The 16,510-nt window shown below is 41.8% G+C and overlaps 1 protein-coding gene across 11 annotated transcripts in view; it reads right to left on the bottom strand.

The window, feature by feature from the left end:
• The window catches only part of SMARCA2 (SWI/SNF related BAF chromatin remodeling complex subunit ATPase 2), a 180,115-nt gene that overhangs the window by 82,856 nt on the left and 80,749 nt on the right, over positions 1-16,510 (bottom strand). For all 11 annotated transcript variants that reach the window (XM_086415363.1, XM_086415355.1, XM_086415365.1 and 8 more), the window contains exons 20-23: positions 13,012-13,119; positions 12,302-12,388; positions 8,673-8,719; positions 6,229-6,395 (exon numbers count right to left, since the gene is read on the bottom strand). In XM_086415363.1, coding sequence (XP_086271489.1) covers positions 6,229-6,395; positions 8,673-8,719; positions 12,302-12,388; positions 13,012-13,119 — 409 coding nt within the window. The remainder of the gene's footprint in view (positions 1-6,228; positions 6,396-8,672; positions 8,720-12,301; positions 12,389-13,011; positions 13,120-16,510) is intronic.

Below are 16,510 nucleotides of genomic sequence, written 5' to 3' on the forward strand. Positions count from 1 at the left end.
AGAGAAAAACAATAGACTAGAAAAGACCAGAGATCTCTTCAATAAAATCAGAGATACCAAGGCAACATTTCATGCAAGGATGAGCACAATAAAGGACAGAAATGGTAAGGAACTTAACAGAAGCAGAAGGGATTAAGAAGAGGTGACAAGAATACACAGAAGAACTATACAAAAAAAGTCTTAACGACTGGGATAACCACGATGGTGTGGTCACTCACCTACAGCCAGACATTCTGGAGTGTGAAGTCAAGTGGGCCTTAGGAAGCATTACTACCAGCAAAGCTAGTGGAGGTGATGGAATTCCAGTTGAGGTATTTCAAATGCTACAAGATGACACTCTCAAAGTGCTGCACTCAGCGTGTCAGCAAATTTGGAAGTCAGCAGTGGCCACAGGACTGGAAAAGGTCAGTTTTCATTCCAATCCCAAAGAAAAGCAATGCCAAAGACTGTTTAAACTATGATACAACTGCACTCATTTCACATGCTAGCAAGGTTATGCTCAAAATCCTTCAAGCTAGGCATCAGCAGTATGTGAGCCAGGAACTTCCATATGTACCAGCTGGGTTTATAAAAGGCAGAGGAACCAGAGATCAAATTGCCAACCTTCGTTGGATCATGGAGAAAGTAAGGGAGTTTCAGAAAAACATCTACTCCTGCTTCTTTGACTATGCTAAAGCCTTGGTATGGATCGCAACAAACTATGGAGAATTCTTCAAGAGCTGAGAATACCAGACCTCCTTACCTGTTTCCTGAGCAACTTGTATGTGGGCCAAGAAACAACAGTTAGAACAATACATTGAACAATGGAATGGTTCAGAATTGGAAAAGGAGTACAAGGCTGTATATTGTCACCCTGCTTATTTAACTTCTATGCAGAGTACATCATGTGAAATGCTGGGCTAGATGAATCACAAGCTGGAATTAAGATTTCTGGTAGAAATATCAATAACCTCAGATATGCAGATGATACTACCTCTTATGCCAGAAAGTGAAGAGGAACTAAAAAGCCCTCTTGATGAGGGTGAATAAGGAGAGTGGAAAAGCTGGCTTGACACTCAATAGTCAAAAAACTTGATCATGGCATCCAGTCCCATCACTTCAAGGCAAAGGAGAAAAAGTAGACACAGTGACAGATTTTATTTTCTTGGGCTCCAAAATCACTGTGGATGGTAACTGTAGCCATAAAAACAAAAGACGCTTGCTCCCTGGAAGAAAAGCTATGACAAATGTAGACAGAGTCTTAAGAAGCAGAGACACCACTTTGCCAACAAAGGTGCATATAGTCAAAGCTACGGTTTTTCCAGTAGTCACATACGGATGTGAGAATTGGTCCATAACGAAGGCTAAGCACCAAAGAATTGATGCTTTCAAATTGTGGTGTTGGAGAAAACTCTTGAGAGTCCCTGTATAGCAAGGAGATCAAACCAGTCAATCCTAAAAGAAATCAACCCTGAATATTCATTTGAAGCACTAATGCTGAAACTTCAATACTTTGGCCACCTGATGCGCAGAGCCGACTCTTGGAAAAGACCATGATGCTGGGAAAGATCAAGGGCAGGGGAAGGGGGCGACAGAGGATGAGATGGTTGGGTGGCATCACTGACTTAACGGACATGAATTTGAGCAAACTCCAGGAGACAGGTGAGGATAGAGGAGGCTGGTGGGCTACAGTCCACGGGGTTTCAAAGAGTCGGACACAACTTAGTTACTGAACAACAACATCACAAAGGTCCCCAGATTTGCATTCCAAATCTGTCCCTTACTCACAAAGTGTTTGTAGTGTATTCACCTGGCCATTTCATGAACTGCATTGGGGAAAAGGAAAAAAAAAAATCCTATGATATTCCACCTGAATATATTTTACCAGAAAAATGTAGCTGCAGAGTTTTGAAAAAGGCTTTAGGCTGTTGGGAAATATGTATGCATATTACTTGATAGTCACTAACTGCCTGCTATACAAATATTATTTCTACATTATTTCTATTAGTTCTTTTTTTAAGGATGAAAATATACCCGCAATTTATTTCAGAGGATTAAAACATTTAAGTGACTGCAGCTGATGGAACTGAGTTACTGTGGAGGTTCAAGTTCCCAAATATGAGGGGAATCTGTCTTTCACATTAATAAAAATAGTACTCTCCTGTGGTGGGGGAGGGGATGTAGTTTCTGAATATAGCAAACGGGGATTGGAAACCAGGTCCTTTGGGTGTCCCCATTCAATGGAGAAATGTTCTTTAGAGCTCATTTTACTTTCTAAATCAGATTTCCAGTTGAGAAACCTGGTCAAACCTTTCAGTGATGAACTGCAAAAATTTAGATTTGCAGGGAAGGACACAAAATGTGTTCTGTTGAACAATGTTTCAAAAATGTGGTGTCCTTCTTTCTTTTATATGGTGTCCTTTCTTTTATGTTCAGAACCAGCATTCTGAGATCACAGTGAACTGTGTGCTCACAATGACAATGGAAGGCAAGTTCCGTTCTATCATGAAACCTTTTTGCTACATCATCTGTCCAGATACAGTGATTTTTTAAAAAAAATTATTGGTTCACATTTCACCCTCTGTCACAAATAGCCACAGAAACAAGCAAATAAAAATCTTTCCAATATGGGGAAATAAGACATTCCCAGAGATAACAGTACAGTCAGCTCTTTGTAGTCTTGGGTTGCACATTCGGGGATTCAACTAAGAGTGGATCAAAAGTATTTGGAATTTTTAAAAAATACTATAAAGTTCCCCAAAGCATAATTTGAATTAGCTGAGCACCAGCAATGATTTACACAGCATTCATATTGTATTAGGTATAATAAGTAATCTAGAGATGATTTAAATTATATGAAAGGACTTCCCTGTGGTCCAGGGGTTAAGAATCCACCTGCCAATGCAGGAGACACAGGTTTGATCCATGGTCTGGGAAGATTCCACATGTCTGGGGTTAACTAAGCCCGTGAGCCACAGCTACTGAATCTGCATGCTGCAACTTCTCAGCCTGTGTGCCCTAGAGCCTGTGCTCTGCAACAAGAGAAGCCCCCACTCAATGCAACTAGAGAAAGCCTATGCAGAGCAACGAAGACCCAGCACAGCAAAGAATAAATAAAATTAATAAAAAAAATTTTTTTAATGTTATAAAAATACATAAAGTATATGGGAGGATGTGCATAGGTTATATGTAAATATTGTACCCGTTTATATCAGGGACTTGAGCATCTGCGGATTCTAGTATTTGTGGGGGTCCTGGAACCAGTCCCTGACTTGATACTGAGGAATGAGGGACCAACTGTATACACAGCATGGAACCTGACAAATTATAAGGCCAGGAAAAGATGTGATTGAGTTACTTCTCATGCAAAGCTATGGCATTTCTTATGACAAGGTTCAGAATTTTCTGGATTACTATTTCCATTAGTCAAAGGTTCCCCGAGCCAAGATACTTGCTGATCATCAGCAATCTTTGGCATACTGCTCAAGGAGATTCAAACTACCATGTCAGGGTTTATTTCCAGCCTAAGAAATGCTGCTTGTATATGGGCACAGGATTTAAAGTGTATCAAGTCCAAGTTCTTTTAGACTTTGATGCAGAACATAACCAAGAATACAATTAATAATAAAGGCAATTGTGTTGAAAATTGCAAATTTTCCAGAAGGAACACACTGTTAGGCTTTTATGATTACTCATTTTAACTTAGTTTCAGATGCTTTTGGAAAATGTTGTCTTCTGGGACTTAACTTTACTGCTTACTCTCATTCAAAAATCGTTTGTAGTGAAAACAAAGACTATGATGGAATCATAGTTAAATCTATCCATGCAACCATAATCTTTGCCAGGAAAAAAAATCTACTTATCTGTCATCAAATTTTTTTTCCTGAGGCCAAAAATCTGGGACATCAAATTGAACAATGAAAATCCAAAGTCATTTTAACAATTGGGTTAAGGGGATGTGGTTGGAGGGTGGTACAGTTGGAAGTGGGTGTACTAATTTATCCATGTGTATGCTGATTGTTTGCCCATGAATTCTAACTCTGAAACAAATGGCTGTTGCTTCTTTCAGCTAGAGGTCCATGAAGGCTTCTGAATGCCATCTGTAACACTTAATGAACTTGCTTGCTTCTTTCCTCCAACCTACTCTTTGCTAGCAGGATCAGTGAGTGGCTCGTTCTCTTGAAATGGTCTGGTCATTTTCAATTAATTAAAAGTTGCTGAATAAGTTAAAAATCATTCTTAAAAATATTGTCTCTAGGAAAACCTGCATTTACAGAGATGAGAATTCATCTTGCTGGATTACCAAAACTGATTCTAAACTAATGTGCAATCAGAGATATCAAAGTTACAATTTGGTTTCACCATCTGCCTCATGTGTAAACTTCGGCAAGTTAACTTATCTCTCTAAATCTCTGTTTTCTCATCTGTTAAATGGGGATTGTGTTTATACCTTGTTTGCTAAGAAAAATTAAATAAATAATGCACAGGAAGTGCTTTGCCTGGTATCCCACATGTACTGATAGTAGGCATTCTATAAGCATGAGCTTTTCTGACTATTATGATTGAAAAAAATAAGGGCAGCAACCAACAGACAAAGATACTCTCTCAAGCTGGCAAGGACACATGAGAAAGATTTGTTTCAAGGAAGTCACTTCTTGCCAGTTTTCCAGACTCAAATATTCCAAGGCCACAGTCCCCAGGGAGCTGAGATTCCAGTCAAAATGATACAAAGCAGTAAACAATAGTTCTGCAGGACATCCGTGAGGGAAAACAGAGCTGGTGGCCTCTCACCTGAGCAGCAGTGAAGGCGGGCTTGCCTTTCAAAGGAAGAACGCTGCCTGCACTTAGCCCTCAAAGAGAGGGAGGAAGGAACAGGTTGAGCCTGAGGACAAGACTCAAGGCAGATGTGCCTAAAGACAGACTGGCTGATAGACCTGTGTTATGAATTCAGAATCAATGCTTACTTAACCATTAATCTGTTTTCAGTGACTTCAAGGAGAGGGAACTGTGTTAGTAGCTCAGTCGTGTCCAGCTGTTTGTGACCGCATGGACTGTACCCCACCAGACTCCTCCGTCCATTGAATTCTCCAGGCAAGAGTACTGAAGTGGATTGCCATTCCCTTCTTTAGGGGATCTTCCTGACCCAGGGATCAAACCTGGTATGCTGCTTTACAGGTACATTCTTTACCATCTGAACCACCAGGGAAGTTCTTTAAAAAATCAAGTTTGTCAGAGGGTATAATTAATTTAAGAGTTAACAATGCCCTAATATGTATACCATATAGAGAATTCACTTAAAAATTCAAGTAAGAGAAAATATGGCAGGTCCGAAGTTGGTATATATCCAGTTGTATCCAGTTCATAGCAAGAGGGTGAGAAAATGTTGGATTGAAAATAAAGCATCTTTTAATGGAACATAAACTTTAAATTTTCCACTTGACAATAACTTGAATGTTACATTAGATAAAAATTGGTACTAGAAACACCATGCAGGAATTCAATGCTATCCTGGCTGTAAACCAGCTCCTATTCACCACTCTTGGAAAATGTTACCCCCTGCCATAGTAAGAACATTTTGGTATCCCCAATCTCTGAAATGCTAGGGCTGCCATCCAAATCATACAGCAATTTAGGAAGTATCTCTAAATTCATATTTTCTTCCGTTCATATTTTTTGACTAATTTTTTAAAGACATGGTGTCACTCTAAAAATCAGGCAAATATTCTGCATAGTTCACAAAATCCAGCAAACAATGAAGCCATGTCTTTTAAGGTAGCATGTATATACTTCTATTTAGAAAATGAGAGAAGTTTTAATGATAGATATAATCTTATGTGGACTATTACACTGTTACTGAAGAAGGGAATTATAACTTTTATCCCTTTAAAATATGCCTTCACATTAAAACCTAAAGGTTTATCAAAATATTCTATATGGGGGGGGTGCATAGAGAATAGACAAGCCCAAAGGCAAGAAGAGTTTTTTAATTTTAGTTTAGTTTAATTGTGGTACTTATAAATGATTTTAAGTTACGTGCATTGGCTTGAATGTAGGAAAAACATCTGCTCAAAGATTTCAGCTTATTTTAGGCTGGAGGATATAAAAACTGCTATCTAGAGAACCTGGACCTCACTCTGCTAATTCTTCAAACAATTTTACCCCTGCTTTTGACTGAGGTTGGATCTGAGTTGCCAGTATCCCTGTACTCTGAATAGCATGGCTGTGAAGCCTAATTCCTTACACACTCACCATCAAGGCGCAGGTAAAGGAAGTTCCGAAAAGCAAAGTAATCCTCCATGATGGTCATGAGGGACGTCATCTGGCAGAAAAGCAGCACGCGGTGGTTAGTCGCTCTCAATTTTGGCAGAATACGATCAAGTAGCTCAAACTTTCCCGAGGCCCGATACAGCTCAGCCCTGAACCCAAAAATGCAAAACAAGAAGACAGTATTACTGCTGTCTTCTTGAAGGATCCAGTAGAGCTTTGCTTGTCATACATTCAGTGCCTTGTGCATAGTAAACATTCAGTGAATAACTACAGAATGAATGAATGGATGAGTACATAGCCACTCCAAAGCAGTGGAGAGTATTTCATGGAAAAATAGAATAAATTTGTAGAAAACCCATAAAGAGTACATTATATACTGTAGGTATGATGACAGATTCTAGAAAGAAAAGGAAACCTTCTCATGTTCTTTATAGTTTCACTCTCTGTCTCAACTCTCTTTCTTTCTCTCTGTCCCTCCTACACATACATACACGTATATTATGTCATTTCCTTAAACCTCTACTTATTAAATTCATAAAACAACTAATTTAGGGCATTGCAATTCCCTGAAATACTTACTGAGCACCTACAGTGTGCTAAGCACACTACTGAGCATGTGCATAAGCAAAATGGAATCTCTGCTTTCCAAATGGGCAATTAGCGACTTAGGATACGTACTAAAAAGACAAACAGATACCTTCTTTGCATAAGAACAGTGTGTGGCAAATGTCAGCCCTGGACTGCTGCCTGTTTTTGTAAATAAAGTTTTATTGGAACACGGCCAGGCTTACTCATTTATATTTGCCTATGGCTGCTTTCAAGCTACAACGACAAAGTTGAGCTGGTGCAACTGAGACTTTTGGGACAGCAAAAGTGAAAATTTTGAGATCTGGCCCTTGGCAGAAAATAATTTGCCAGCTCCTGGTTTAGAGCATCAAGGGTGACCCCAATGAAGAAATAACAGTGTAGCCTAAAACCTGACATAAAGAGCAAAAGGCAGCCAGGTGAAGAAGGGAGACTCAGGAGTGGAGAGGAAGAGATTCCAGGAAATGGAAAGAGTATGTGCAAAGGCCCTGAGGAGTAAAGGAATCTGGAGAGTCTAAAAAATGGAAAAAAAATGGTGTGTGTGGCTTATGCATAAGTCGAGGAGTGGAGGGGGGATACTGGGAGATGAGAGCAGAGATGAAGAGGGTGGGGGGCAGGTTTAGACAGATCCTGTAGGGCTCTATTAGTTTTAGTTTTAAGTGAAATGGAAAGCCATTGATGGGTTTTATACAGGGGGGCCACGAGAGCTGACATCTTTTTAAAAGATGTACACTGTGAAGAATGGATTGGGGAAGAGATAGACTCCTGGAGATTCACATAAAAAATAGAAATTCACATTAAAAAAATACGATGGCAGAGTGCTATCAGATAGAGAACATTAGTGAGCTAAAGTAGAGATTTTTCCCTCCCCAAGAAACCATTCTCCTGTTTTATCAACAGGGGTGTATTACATTATTAAAACTTAGTTGTAGGGGGATACTGTTGGGAAAACTCACCAGTGTATATGCATTCTAGCCTATAACATTGAAATGTAACACTGGCAGTGATTTTATGACACAGAGAACAGGTAGATTTTTCAAGGGCAGGTCTTCTCAACATCCATTCCCTGCTCTGAGAACTGTCCTTCAAACACCCGCAGAGGCCATGTTTTCAGTACACAGTCTGGCCACCCTGACAGCAGCAGCAGTGTACTCAGCATCCGGAGAGAAGGAGAGCCTGGTGGCAATGGTCCTGCATGGCTTCCAATTCCTGGTTCTTGGTCCACTGACACAGCCTGCCCTTGGGATCAAAGAATGACCCCTTTATCTTAATAAGAAAATCTCCCTGGTGCCGAAACAAGCAAAACAGAGGCTTTCTATTGATGCAAGGTACTTTTTCGTTCTTGTCGCAGGCATGTGTCTCTTCAAGGTCCAAATGAAAAATATTTCTTATGCAGACCATGCTCCAGCAAATGACTGTAAAGTTGTACATGTTTATAGCAGATGAGACATCTTCCTCTCATGCACATTAATGTTAAATACTGACTTGAGATCTCATATGTTAAATTCTCTTTGAGCTCAAGCTGCACTATTGGTTATAAGTATCAACCTTCTGAAGCTCTGACAATGTTTTTAGAACACTAGGACATTGTTAAGTCTATTAAAGGAGATCTATATCCTCTGAATAGCCACTTGCTCAAGGCATGTAGTATTTATGCCAGAAAGTAAAAGAGAATGCTGATATCGTTCTGGTTAACAACTTCTGCACCCTCTGCTGAAGAGAGGGGCTGCTGAGGAGGCTGGCAGTACTGTATTTGTGTGACAGGAAACACTAGAGAGAAAAGTTTAGGTAGGACCAACAAACCATTTTTTGGAAGAAAAAAAAAAAAAATTAGGATTTACCCATTGATGACCCCATTTGAATAGCCCAGGTGTTCAGCAAAGGATTCCTTTAAAAGAGAGAGAAGAAAAAGGACTTTTAAAAACAGATCTGTAATTATTGACATAATAATTATTCTATTAGTGAGGTCATCCTATTTCTAGAATGCAATTAAACAAAATAATAAGTAAAAAAATACTCATTATGGAAAGAACCAGGAACTCAAAGCCTTTGAATTCAGACTATAGCTTTGCCAGAAATATATCCTGTAAGTTTTGGCAAGGCTCCAGACTCTCATACTGAGATGACAGGGTTAGTTCACTCATCAAACAGTGATTAAATGTTCACTGGCCCAGGGCTGTGGTAGGCAGGTACTGGGGATCCAGAAAAAAAAGGAAGTAAAGGGAGTACCTACACCCCAAGGAGCTTAGAGTCTTGGTAAGAGCAAGAGCTTAATATAAGCAAACCAGGATTAATATCCACACATCAGTATACTGTGGAAATGTTCAGCAGTAAAAGTCATGATGATTACATATGTATTAAGTATCTAGATCTTAGTTTAGTGCAGTCATAACATCCCTTCCACGCTGTGCTTTTCTGCATTATAAATAAGGCCCTAAATGTACACCACCCCTCAGGTAACTGGCATCCACTTTTAAAATACAAAACTTAAGTACATATTTCCCCCCTCACTGATTCTGTGGAAGAAATAAATAGCTGTTCCCCATGTGATTTTCGTATCCCTACTTGATGGAAGGGGAGGCCATCTGTGGGGAGGAGAGCACGTCACACCTTCAGTTAACCACCAGCTGTCTCCCTTCTCTGCCTCCCTTCCCTCCTGGATCACCAAAGCTTTCCTCCAAGGGGACCAGATCTTTCCCGCTGGGCTCCACTCCCAAACACGCTCATCATTTACGGTGGGCCCCGGCCTCTCCGGATGCTGCCCCGCTGGCAAAATGAACGCTGATGGATCACAGCCCAAAACCCTACCCTGGCTCCAGGAATCATGCCTTTCCTCCCTACAGGTGGCCAGTCTTGACTCGATTTTTGAGGTTCCATCTGTTTCCATCTGTATGTATCAGTGGGTGGTGATATGGTCAGGTATCAGCAGCATTTTAAAAACTCTGTTTTCAGAGCTCTGGTTTAAAGATCCCCAGGGAGGCAGTGAGCCCAGTCGGGAGACTGGGTTTCTACTATCAGGTACTATGAACAAAGGATGTGTAAGCAAACAAAACAAAGACAAAAGCAAAACGCACACGATTCACAAGTGTGATACCCTTGCCAGTCACTGTGGGTCTTGTTTCCAGGAATATCCTCCTGAAAGTTTTTCATGCTAAAAAAATTGCAAATCTAAGTCTGTCTTTCTATGGACTGCTATTTAAAATGCAAACAAGCCGGGAAAAGAGGATGTGTTCCTTAAGCTTAGCTTCTCTGATCCCCTTCCCCACTTCCCAGGTGTTCCAAACAGAAGCTTGAGGGTAGAAGGCATGCCCCCCAACCCTTCCTGACATGACCCAGAGTGTTTCAAAGGTGCATTTTGGTATGACAAATGAAGTAAGACTGACATTTAATTTTCATAAGTCTCAAGTCCTCAAATCCTTACCCAATCCTGAATATTCATTGTAAGGACTGATGTGAAGCTGAAGCTCCAATACTTTGGCCACCTGATACAAAGAACTGACTCATTGGGAAAGACCCTGATGCTGGGAAAAATTGAGGGCAGGAGGAGAAGGGGACGACAGAGGATGAGATAGTTCGATGGCATCACAGACTCAATGGACGAGTTTGAGCAAGCTCTGGGAGATGGGGAAGGACAGGGAAGCCTGGTGGTTTGCAGTCCATGGGATCTCAAAGAGTCAGACACGACTGAGCAACTGAACAATAACAAACCCTGTATATTTTTGCTGAATATCTAAAAATTGTTTTTAAGAAAATATAAGATGGTGGGTGACAGGTAAACCTGATATGATCCCAATCATTTTCACCATTAGACCTTTTTTCAGCTCCCCCAACCCAATATGGGTTTCACTGGTGGCTCAGTGGTAAAGAATCCACCTATAATGCAGGAGTCACAGGAGATGTGGGTTCAGTCCCTGGGTTGGGAAGATCCCCTGGAGGAGGGCATGGCAACCCACTCCAGTTATTCTTGCCTAGAGAATCGCCATGGACAGAGGAGCCTGGTGGGCTACCGTCCATAGGGTCACAAAGAGGCAGACACGACTGAAGCGACTGAGCACACATGCATGCAACCCAACAAGCCACCCCCACTAATACATTGATACCTTATGGTCTGTTTATCACATTACTGGTTTACCAGACACTTCGTATGTTCTTTAGTTTAAACATTTATCCTTTTGCCAGCCCTATCATCTATCACCATCTGATGACAAGTCAAATATACTATAGCCTGGAGATGCTAAGTGACTTACACCGGGTTTTACAGGGGTGAAAGTGGTCTGGGGTGTGGACTCATTACAGCACCAAGGACTCTCCTGCTATGTGTCTAAGCAGGCTTGTTGGTGGGACCTTGCCCTCCTTCTTTACTACAGTTGTTGCCATTGCATTGTCATTTTACTTAAACTAAGGCCTCTTTACTCTATAAAAGGTCTGTCCCTAAAGCAACAGCAGTGTCAGGAGTTAATTCTAATTTTATCCTACAGTTGGGACAGGACTCCAGGATATGGACAGAGGTGCAATACATGCTCTTACCTAACAAGCGTGATTACCAAAAACAAGGACAAAAAAAGAAAAAGAATCTTCAAAGTCAAGAACATTTCAGTCTCATTCCCAGGAATATGCTTCTGAAAGTTAAATCCCTAGAGCCTTCTATTTATTTACTTGTTAATAAACCAGTGAAAATCCGGAGCCTGCAGGGTGCTGCCCCATGCCTCCTGCTCCTCTGAAGTGGACAGTAAGCAGCAGACTGGCAGTGACTGCTGCCAGGACCGCACACATCCAAGGGAACCCTGGAAAGTGGAGGCTACAATTCTGACTCCTTTCCCTTCCTGCTTAAGTCAATGGCTCCTACTGGGGTGAAATTGTCAACTTAGGAAACTCATTCACATGTAGCAAACAGGGCAGAAAATGTCCTCTCCCCTGAAAATAGCTTCCTAGAGACCAGAGCATCAGAATAAAAAAACCTGGATTTACACCATCATGGAAGAAGCCAGAGAGGAAAAATACAAATCTAAGAAACAGTCTAAAGTCAGTGATTTTCACAGGGCGAGTATCTCAGGAACATCTTTCCCTTCAATGAATATAAACCCATTCTTTTAATATTTTTCCACATCATCCTTCTGAGGAAGCTGGATGTATCTGTCATTATCCTCCATGTCAGAGCACCTACTATAATGAGGCAATTCACAGTACTTACCCGAACTCACATAATGAGCCCTGGTGTACAGCATTTTCTCACCACTTCAAACTCCTGCCTATAAAATTCCAGATGCCCAAGTGTCTGATGCCAATGAGAATCCATAACCAGAAACCTCATGTCTGTTAATTCTGCTTATCAAGCTACCAGACCGTGTAGTTTCAACTTCCACATGTTTTAGCTTTGCTTTATTTTTTTATTATAATTTTGTTTTTCAATGTAGTATTAGTAGAAACTGACCGATTAGGATCAGGGTCACAACGGAGAACGCAGGCTTACCTCAATGTGCTGAAACATATACGGGTGATTGCAGATCTTTCTCAACTGCATGATGGTGTTCATTAGTGTCTTAGCACCTCCTTTCCCCTAAGGACAAGCAGAGGAGAGTCAAAATATACGTTATTAATTGATCAGCTATTTCCCATTTCTTTTTTTCCCATTTTCCTAAAGTAGGTTTCTATAGAAAGAGCAAAGAGCCATAGGTCATCTCTGTAACCTATACTTCCTACTGTCCAAAGCTCCTGTTACTATTACACAGCCATTTCTGAATTAGATAGACCATCTTCCATGTGAGTTATCTGAGAGGAGGGAATTATGTCCAGTGGATGGCTTTGAGAAATGACTGTCCATCCGGTAGGATTCTGGGAAGACAGAAGCATGGCACAGATGCCCAGGGATGAAACTGGCTTTTAAAACCTTCTAAAATGCTAGCCTACCCTTAGGCAGATATATTGTGTGCAGACTGACACATACAGAGCTAACTGTTTTGGTGATATGAACACCAAGACAGTGTTCATTTCTAACTGCTCCAATACAAGTAAAAGGCCAAGGGATTTCCTTTGGCAGCAACAATAATAGCTCCCCAAAAGGCCCTGTAATTTGCTTTGACAAATCAGCAGCCATGGGGATATTTGCTGGGAGTGTCCAGTGGCACAGCCCTAAGAAGAAATATGACGGCACCTTGAGTTGTATCACCTTCCACCACGTACCTTCTTATCTTTCTCTGAACCATCTGTGAGGAGGATCCCTTTGGCTTGCATGTGGCGATACAGAATCTTCTGCAGAGCTGACATGTCACACTTGATCACATACTCAACCTGGCGAAAGAAGAACAGTACATAGGCTAAGAGCAGGAGAGAGAAGGAGCCTGTCCTAAGGAGACAGTTGAGACATGGCTGCTGGTGGCTCTCCTGGAATCATGAAGGTATCTCTTTCTGCTTCTTGGATTCATGGAGGTTGGGGGGGAGCGGGGGGGCATGATGGAGGAGCCCACAGTTATCACTGCTCAAGGTACCATTATACGGAAGGGACATGCAAAAGGTGATATGTCACTCAGGCCAGGGTCATGTTTCCTGAAATTTCTTGACTTGTTCCACATTTGAGAGAGAGAGAGGCTGGCAGACTGTTCAAGTTCATATATATTTAATACTGCTGCTGCTGCTGCTAAGTCGCTTCAGTCGTGTCCGACTCTGTGCGACCCCATAGACGGCAGCCCACCAGGTTCCCCCGCCCTGTGATTCTCCAGGCAAGAACACTGGAGTGGGTTGCCATTTCCTTCTCCAATGCATGAAAGTGAAAAGTGAAAGTGAAGTCGCTCAGTCGTGTCCGACCCTCAGCGACGCCATGGACTGCAGCCTACCAGGCTCCTCCATCCATGGGATTTTCCAGGCAAGAGTACTGGAGTGGGGTCCCATTGCCTTCTCTGATATTCAATACAGAGTGTGTCTATATATATATATATACATGGCTTCCCTGCTGGCTCAGACGGTAGAGTCCGACTGCCTGCAATGTGGGAGACCTGGGTTTGATCCCTGGGTTGGGAAGATCCCCTGGAGAAGGAAATGGCAACCCACTCCTGTATTCTTGCCTGGAGAATTCTGTAGACAAGCCTGGCCGGCCGCAGTCCACGGGGTTGCAAAGAGTCAGACACGACTGAGGGACTAACTTTCACTTTCACATATATATGCATTTCCTCTGCTTCCCAACTATACCCTGTTTCATACAAACAGAACAGTTTGAGGAAAAACAGTACCCAGCCAATATCCTCCGATTTTTTTTTTTTGGAAAATATCTTTTTAAATGATCCTGTGTGGCTGGCTTCCCTCAATTCTGATCCTGAACGGAGATCCCTAAGCGCCTAGGTTGACTGTAGGTAACTACCCTCTGCTTTTGAAGGGTGAGAGGATACTACTTGTGGGAACAGTAGGCAAAGCAGAGGAGTGAGCCCACAGTTAAACGCAGCTTTATGACCATCTTTTTTAGAGGCAAGGCCTTGTGTGCTTCCACTTGAAACAACGGAAAAATCCGGTTTTAAACTGTGAGAGAGAATTCACGTGTGGGTGTTTTCGCACCCACCTGCAATACTTCTCACACACTCCTAATACACGCAGTCTGCCTTGATTATTTCCTATTATTATTTTTCTTTATGAAAAAAAAATCTCCAGAATACAAATGTGTAATTTTCATAATAAACATCAGATTAATGCCTAGAAATCTGCAGAATGTGATTAAAAGTAAATCAGCAAGCTGCCTAATGTTTAACAAACTGATTAAAAGTGATCAGGTTATTTTCAGCTCTGAGGACCAGAGTGAGGAGGTCACAGATGAAGAGAAGTTGAATATTCATCTGACTGTTGCTTTAGAAGGGGTCTGTCAGGCCAGCTGGAACCACAATTAATAGCATTTTGCCACTTGTTTTGATGCAGCAAATCAGATTAGAGAAAGATGAGCTCTTTTGCAGAAAAGTAAAGAAAAACAAGTTACCCGCCATAAAGTTTTTAATGACCTTCTTGGCCAGAGAAGAAGAACATCTCCAAGTTTTAATAAATAAGCATACACTTAATATGGCTTTTGTGTTTTACAGACTTGATCGTGGCATGTTTTAAAGTACTTTGACTTTCTCAAGTGCTGTTAACTCTCCATGTAACTTGATCATGGTGAAGAAAATATTAAACAACTTCAGACTTCGCAAGCATAATGATAAAAATGACACCGAGGGCTAATATTATTGAGCTCTTTCTATGGACCAGGCCCTATGCAAAGGTGCTTGGTGTGCCTTCTCCCATTTTACCATATAAGAGCTGTAAGGCAGAGTTAAATTCAGTGGTGTTTGCATTTTACAGATAAGGAACCTGAGCATCAGAAATGTTAGGTGCCTGGGTTGAAATGATGCAGCTATTCAATGATCCAGTTAGGATCAAACCAGCCTGCACTTTCTTAAGCTCTACACTAAACATAACCAAGAGGACTTTCAGGCTCCCTAGTTCTGCCCTGATGTTCATCTTCACTTGGGCCTCACTGCCAACCAGCCTGTGCACACCTTCCTGAAAGTGGGAAGCACGGCTGAGGCAAGCTTTAAGTGCACTAGGAGATGGCAGATCCAAAATGAGGGGCTGGGACCCTCAACCTCCTTCTCATCAGTTAGCTGCTGCCAAGAGCTGGATGGGAGGAAGCGTGGGAACGAGGCATGCACGATGATGCCATGCAGACAGGGAGGCCAGACAACCCCACAGGGGCCAAGTCAGCAGAGAAGTGAGCTCGTCCCTAGGACCTGACGGCTCCTGTAGAAAGGGGACCTCCACTCAACCCTCCTTCCTCACACCACTAGGGGGTCACAGACGCTGGTGTGATACGCATCATCAAAATCACCATTCCAAGTTTCACAACTGTATTTTACGTTTGCTCCTCGTAACTTCCCCAACAAGTCCAAGCTGTTTTGTCTTTGTATCTTCCTATAGTCTTAGGGCTGCCTTTCTAAATCTTAACTCTTCCTGAGGGCTCTTAGTAAGGTCTTCCCTGATCACTACACCTATCAGTCAATCTTCCTTTTTATTTCTCACAAACAAGTGTTTATTAAGCTTTTTTAATGGCAATCCCTTACCAAGAATACATGTTAATGTACCTCTTCTGAATACATGCCCATATATTTATTTATGAGTCATATGCATGAACTAATATTAATGCCTCAAAACACGAGTTAGTTTTAGGACACGGGTCAATATTAGGCACTTGTTTTACATCTACATTTCAAGGGGCCAAGGTGATGACATCTGATTTTTTAGCCAGTTATACCCTGATCCACTGGGATTTCTCACTGACTGACTCTCCTATGGCAAGGACCTTTCTTCCTTATGGGCTTCTCAGGTGGCGTTAGTGGTAAAAGAACTCGCCTGCCAATGCAAGAAACACAAGAGATGAGGGTTCGATCCCTAGGTGGGGAAGATGCCCTTGAGGAGGAAATGGCAACCCACTCCAGGGGTCTTGCCTGAACAATCCCATGGACAGAGGAGCCTGGCAGACCACAATCCATAGGGTAGCAAAGAGTCGGACACAACTGAAGTGATTTAACACGCATGTACCCTGTTCACTCTATAATGGGGCTGGTGAAAATTCACACTGGGAACAGGAGAGGTGGCAGGTCTGCACTTTTCCCATTGTCCACCTACCCGTACATTATTTCTCTTGTTTTCAACCTGTGATCCTGGGCAG

This window comes from Bos grunniens, chromosome 8, assembly GCF_055505025.1.
Source record: "Bos grunniens cultivar Pamir isolate PY7600 chromosome 8, Bosgru_T2T1.0, whole genome shotgun sequence".
NCBI lineage: Eukaryota > Metazoa > Chordata > Mammalia > Artiodactyla > Bovidae > Bos > Bos grunniens.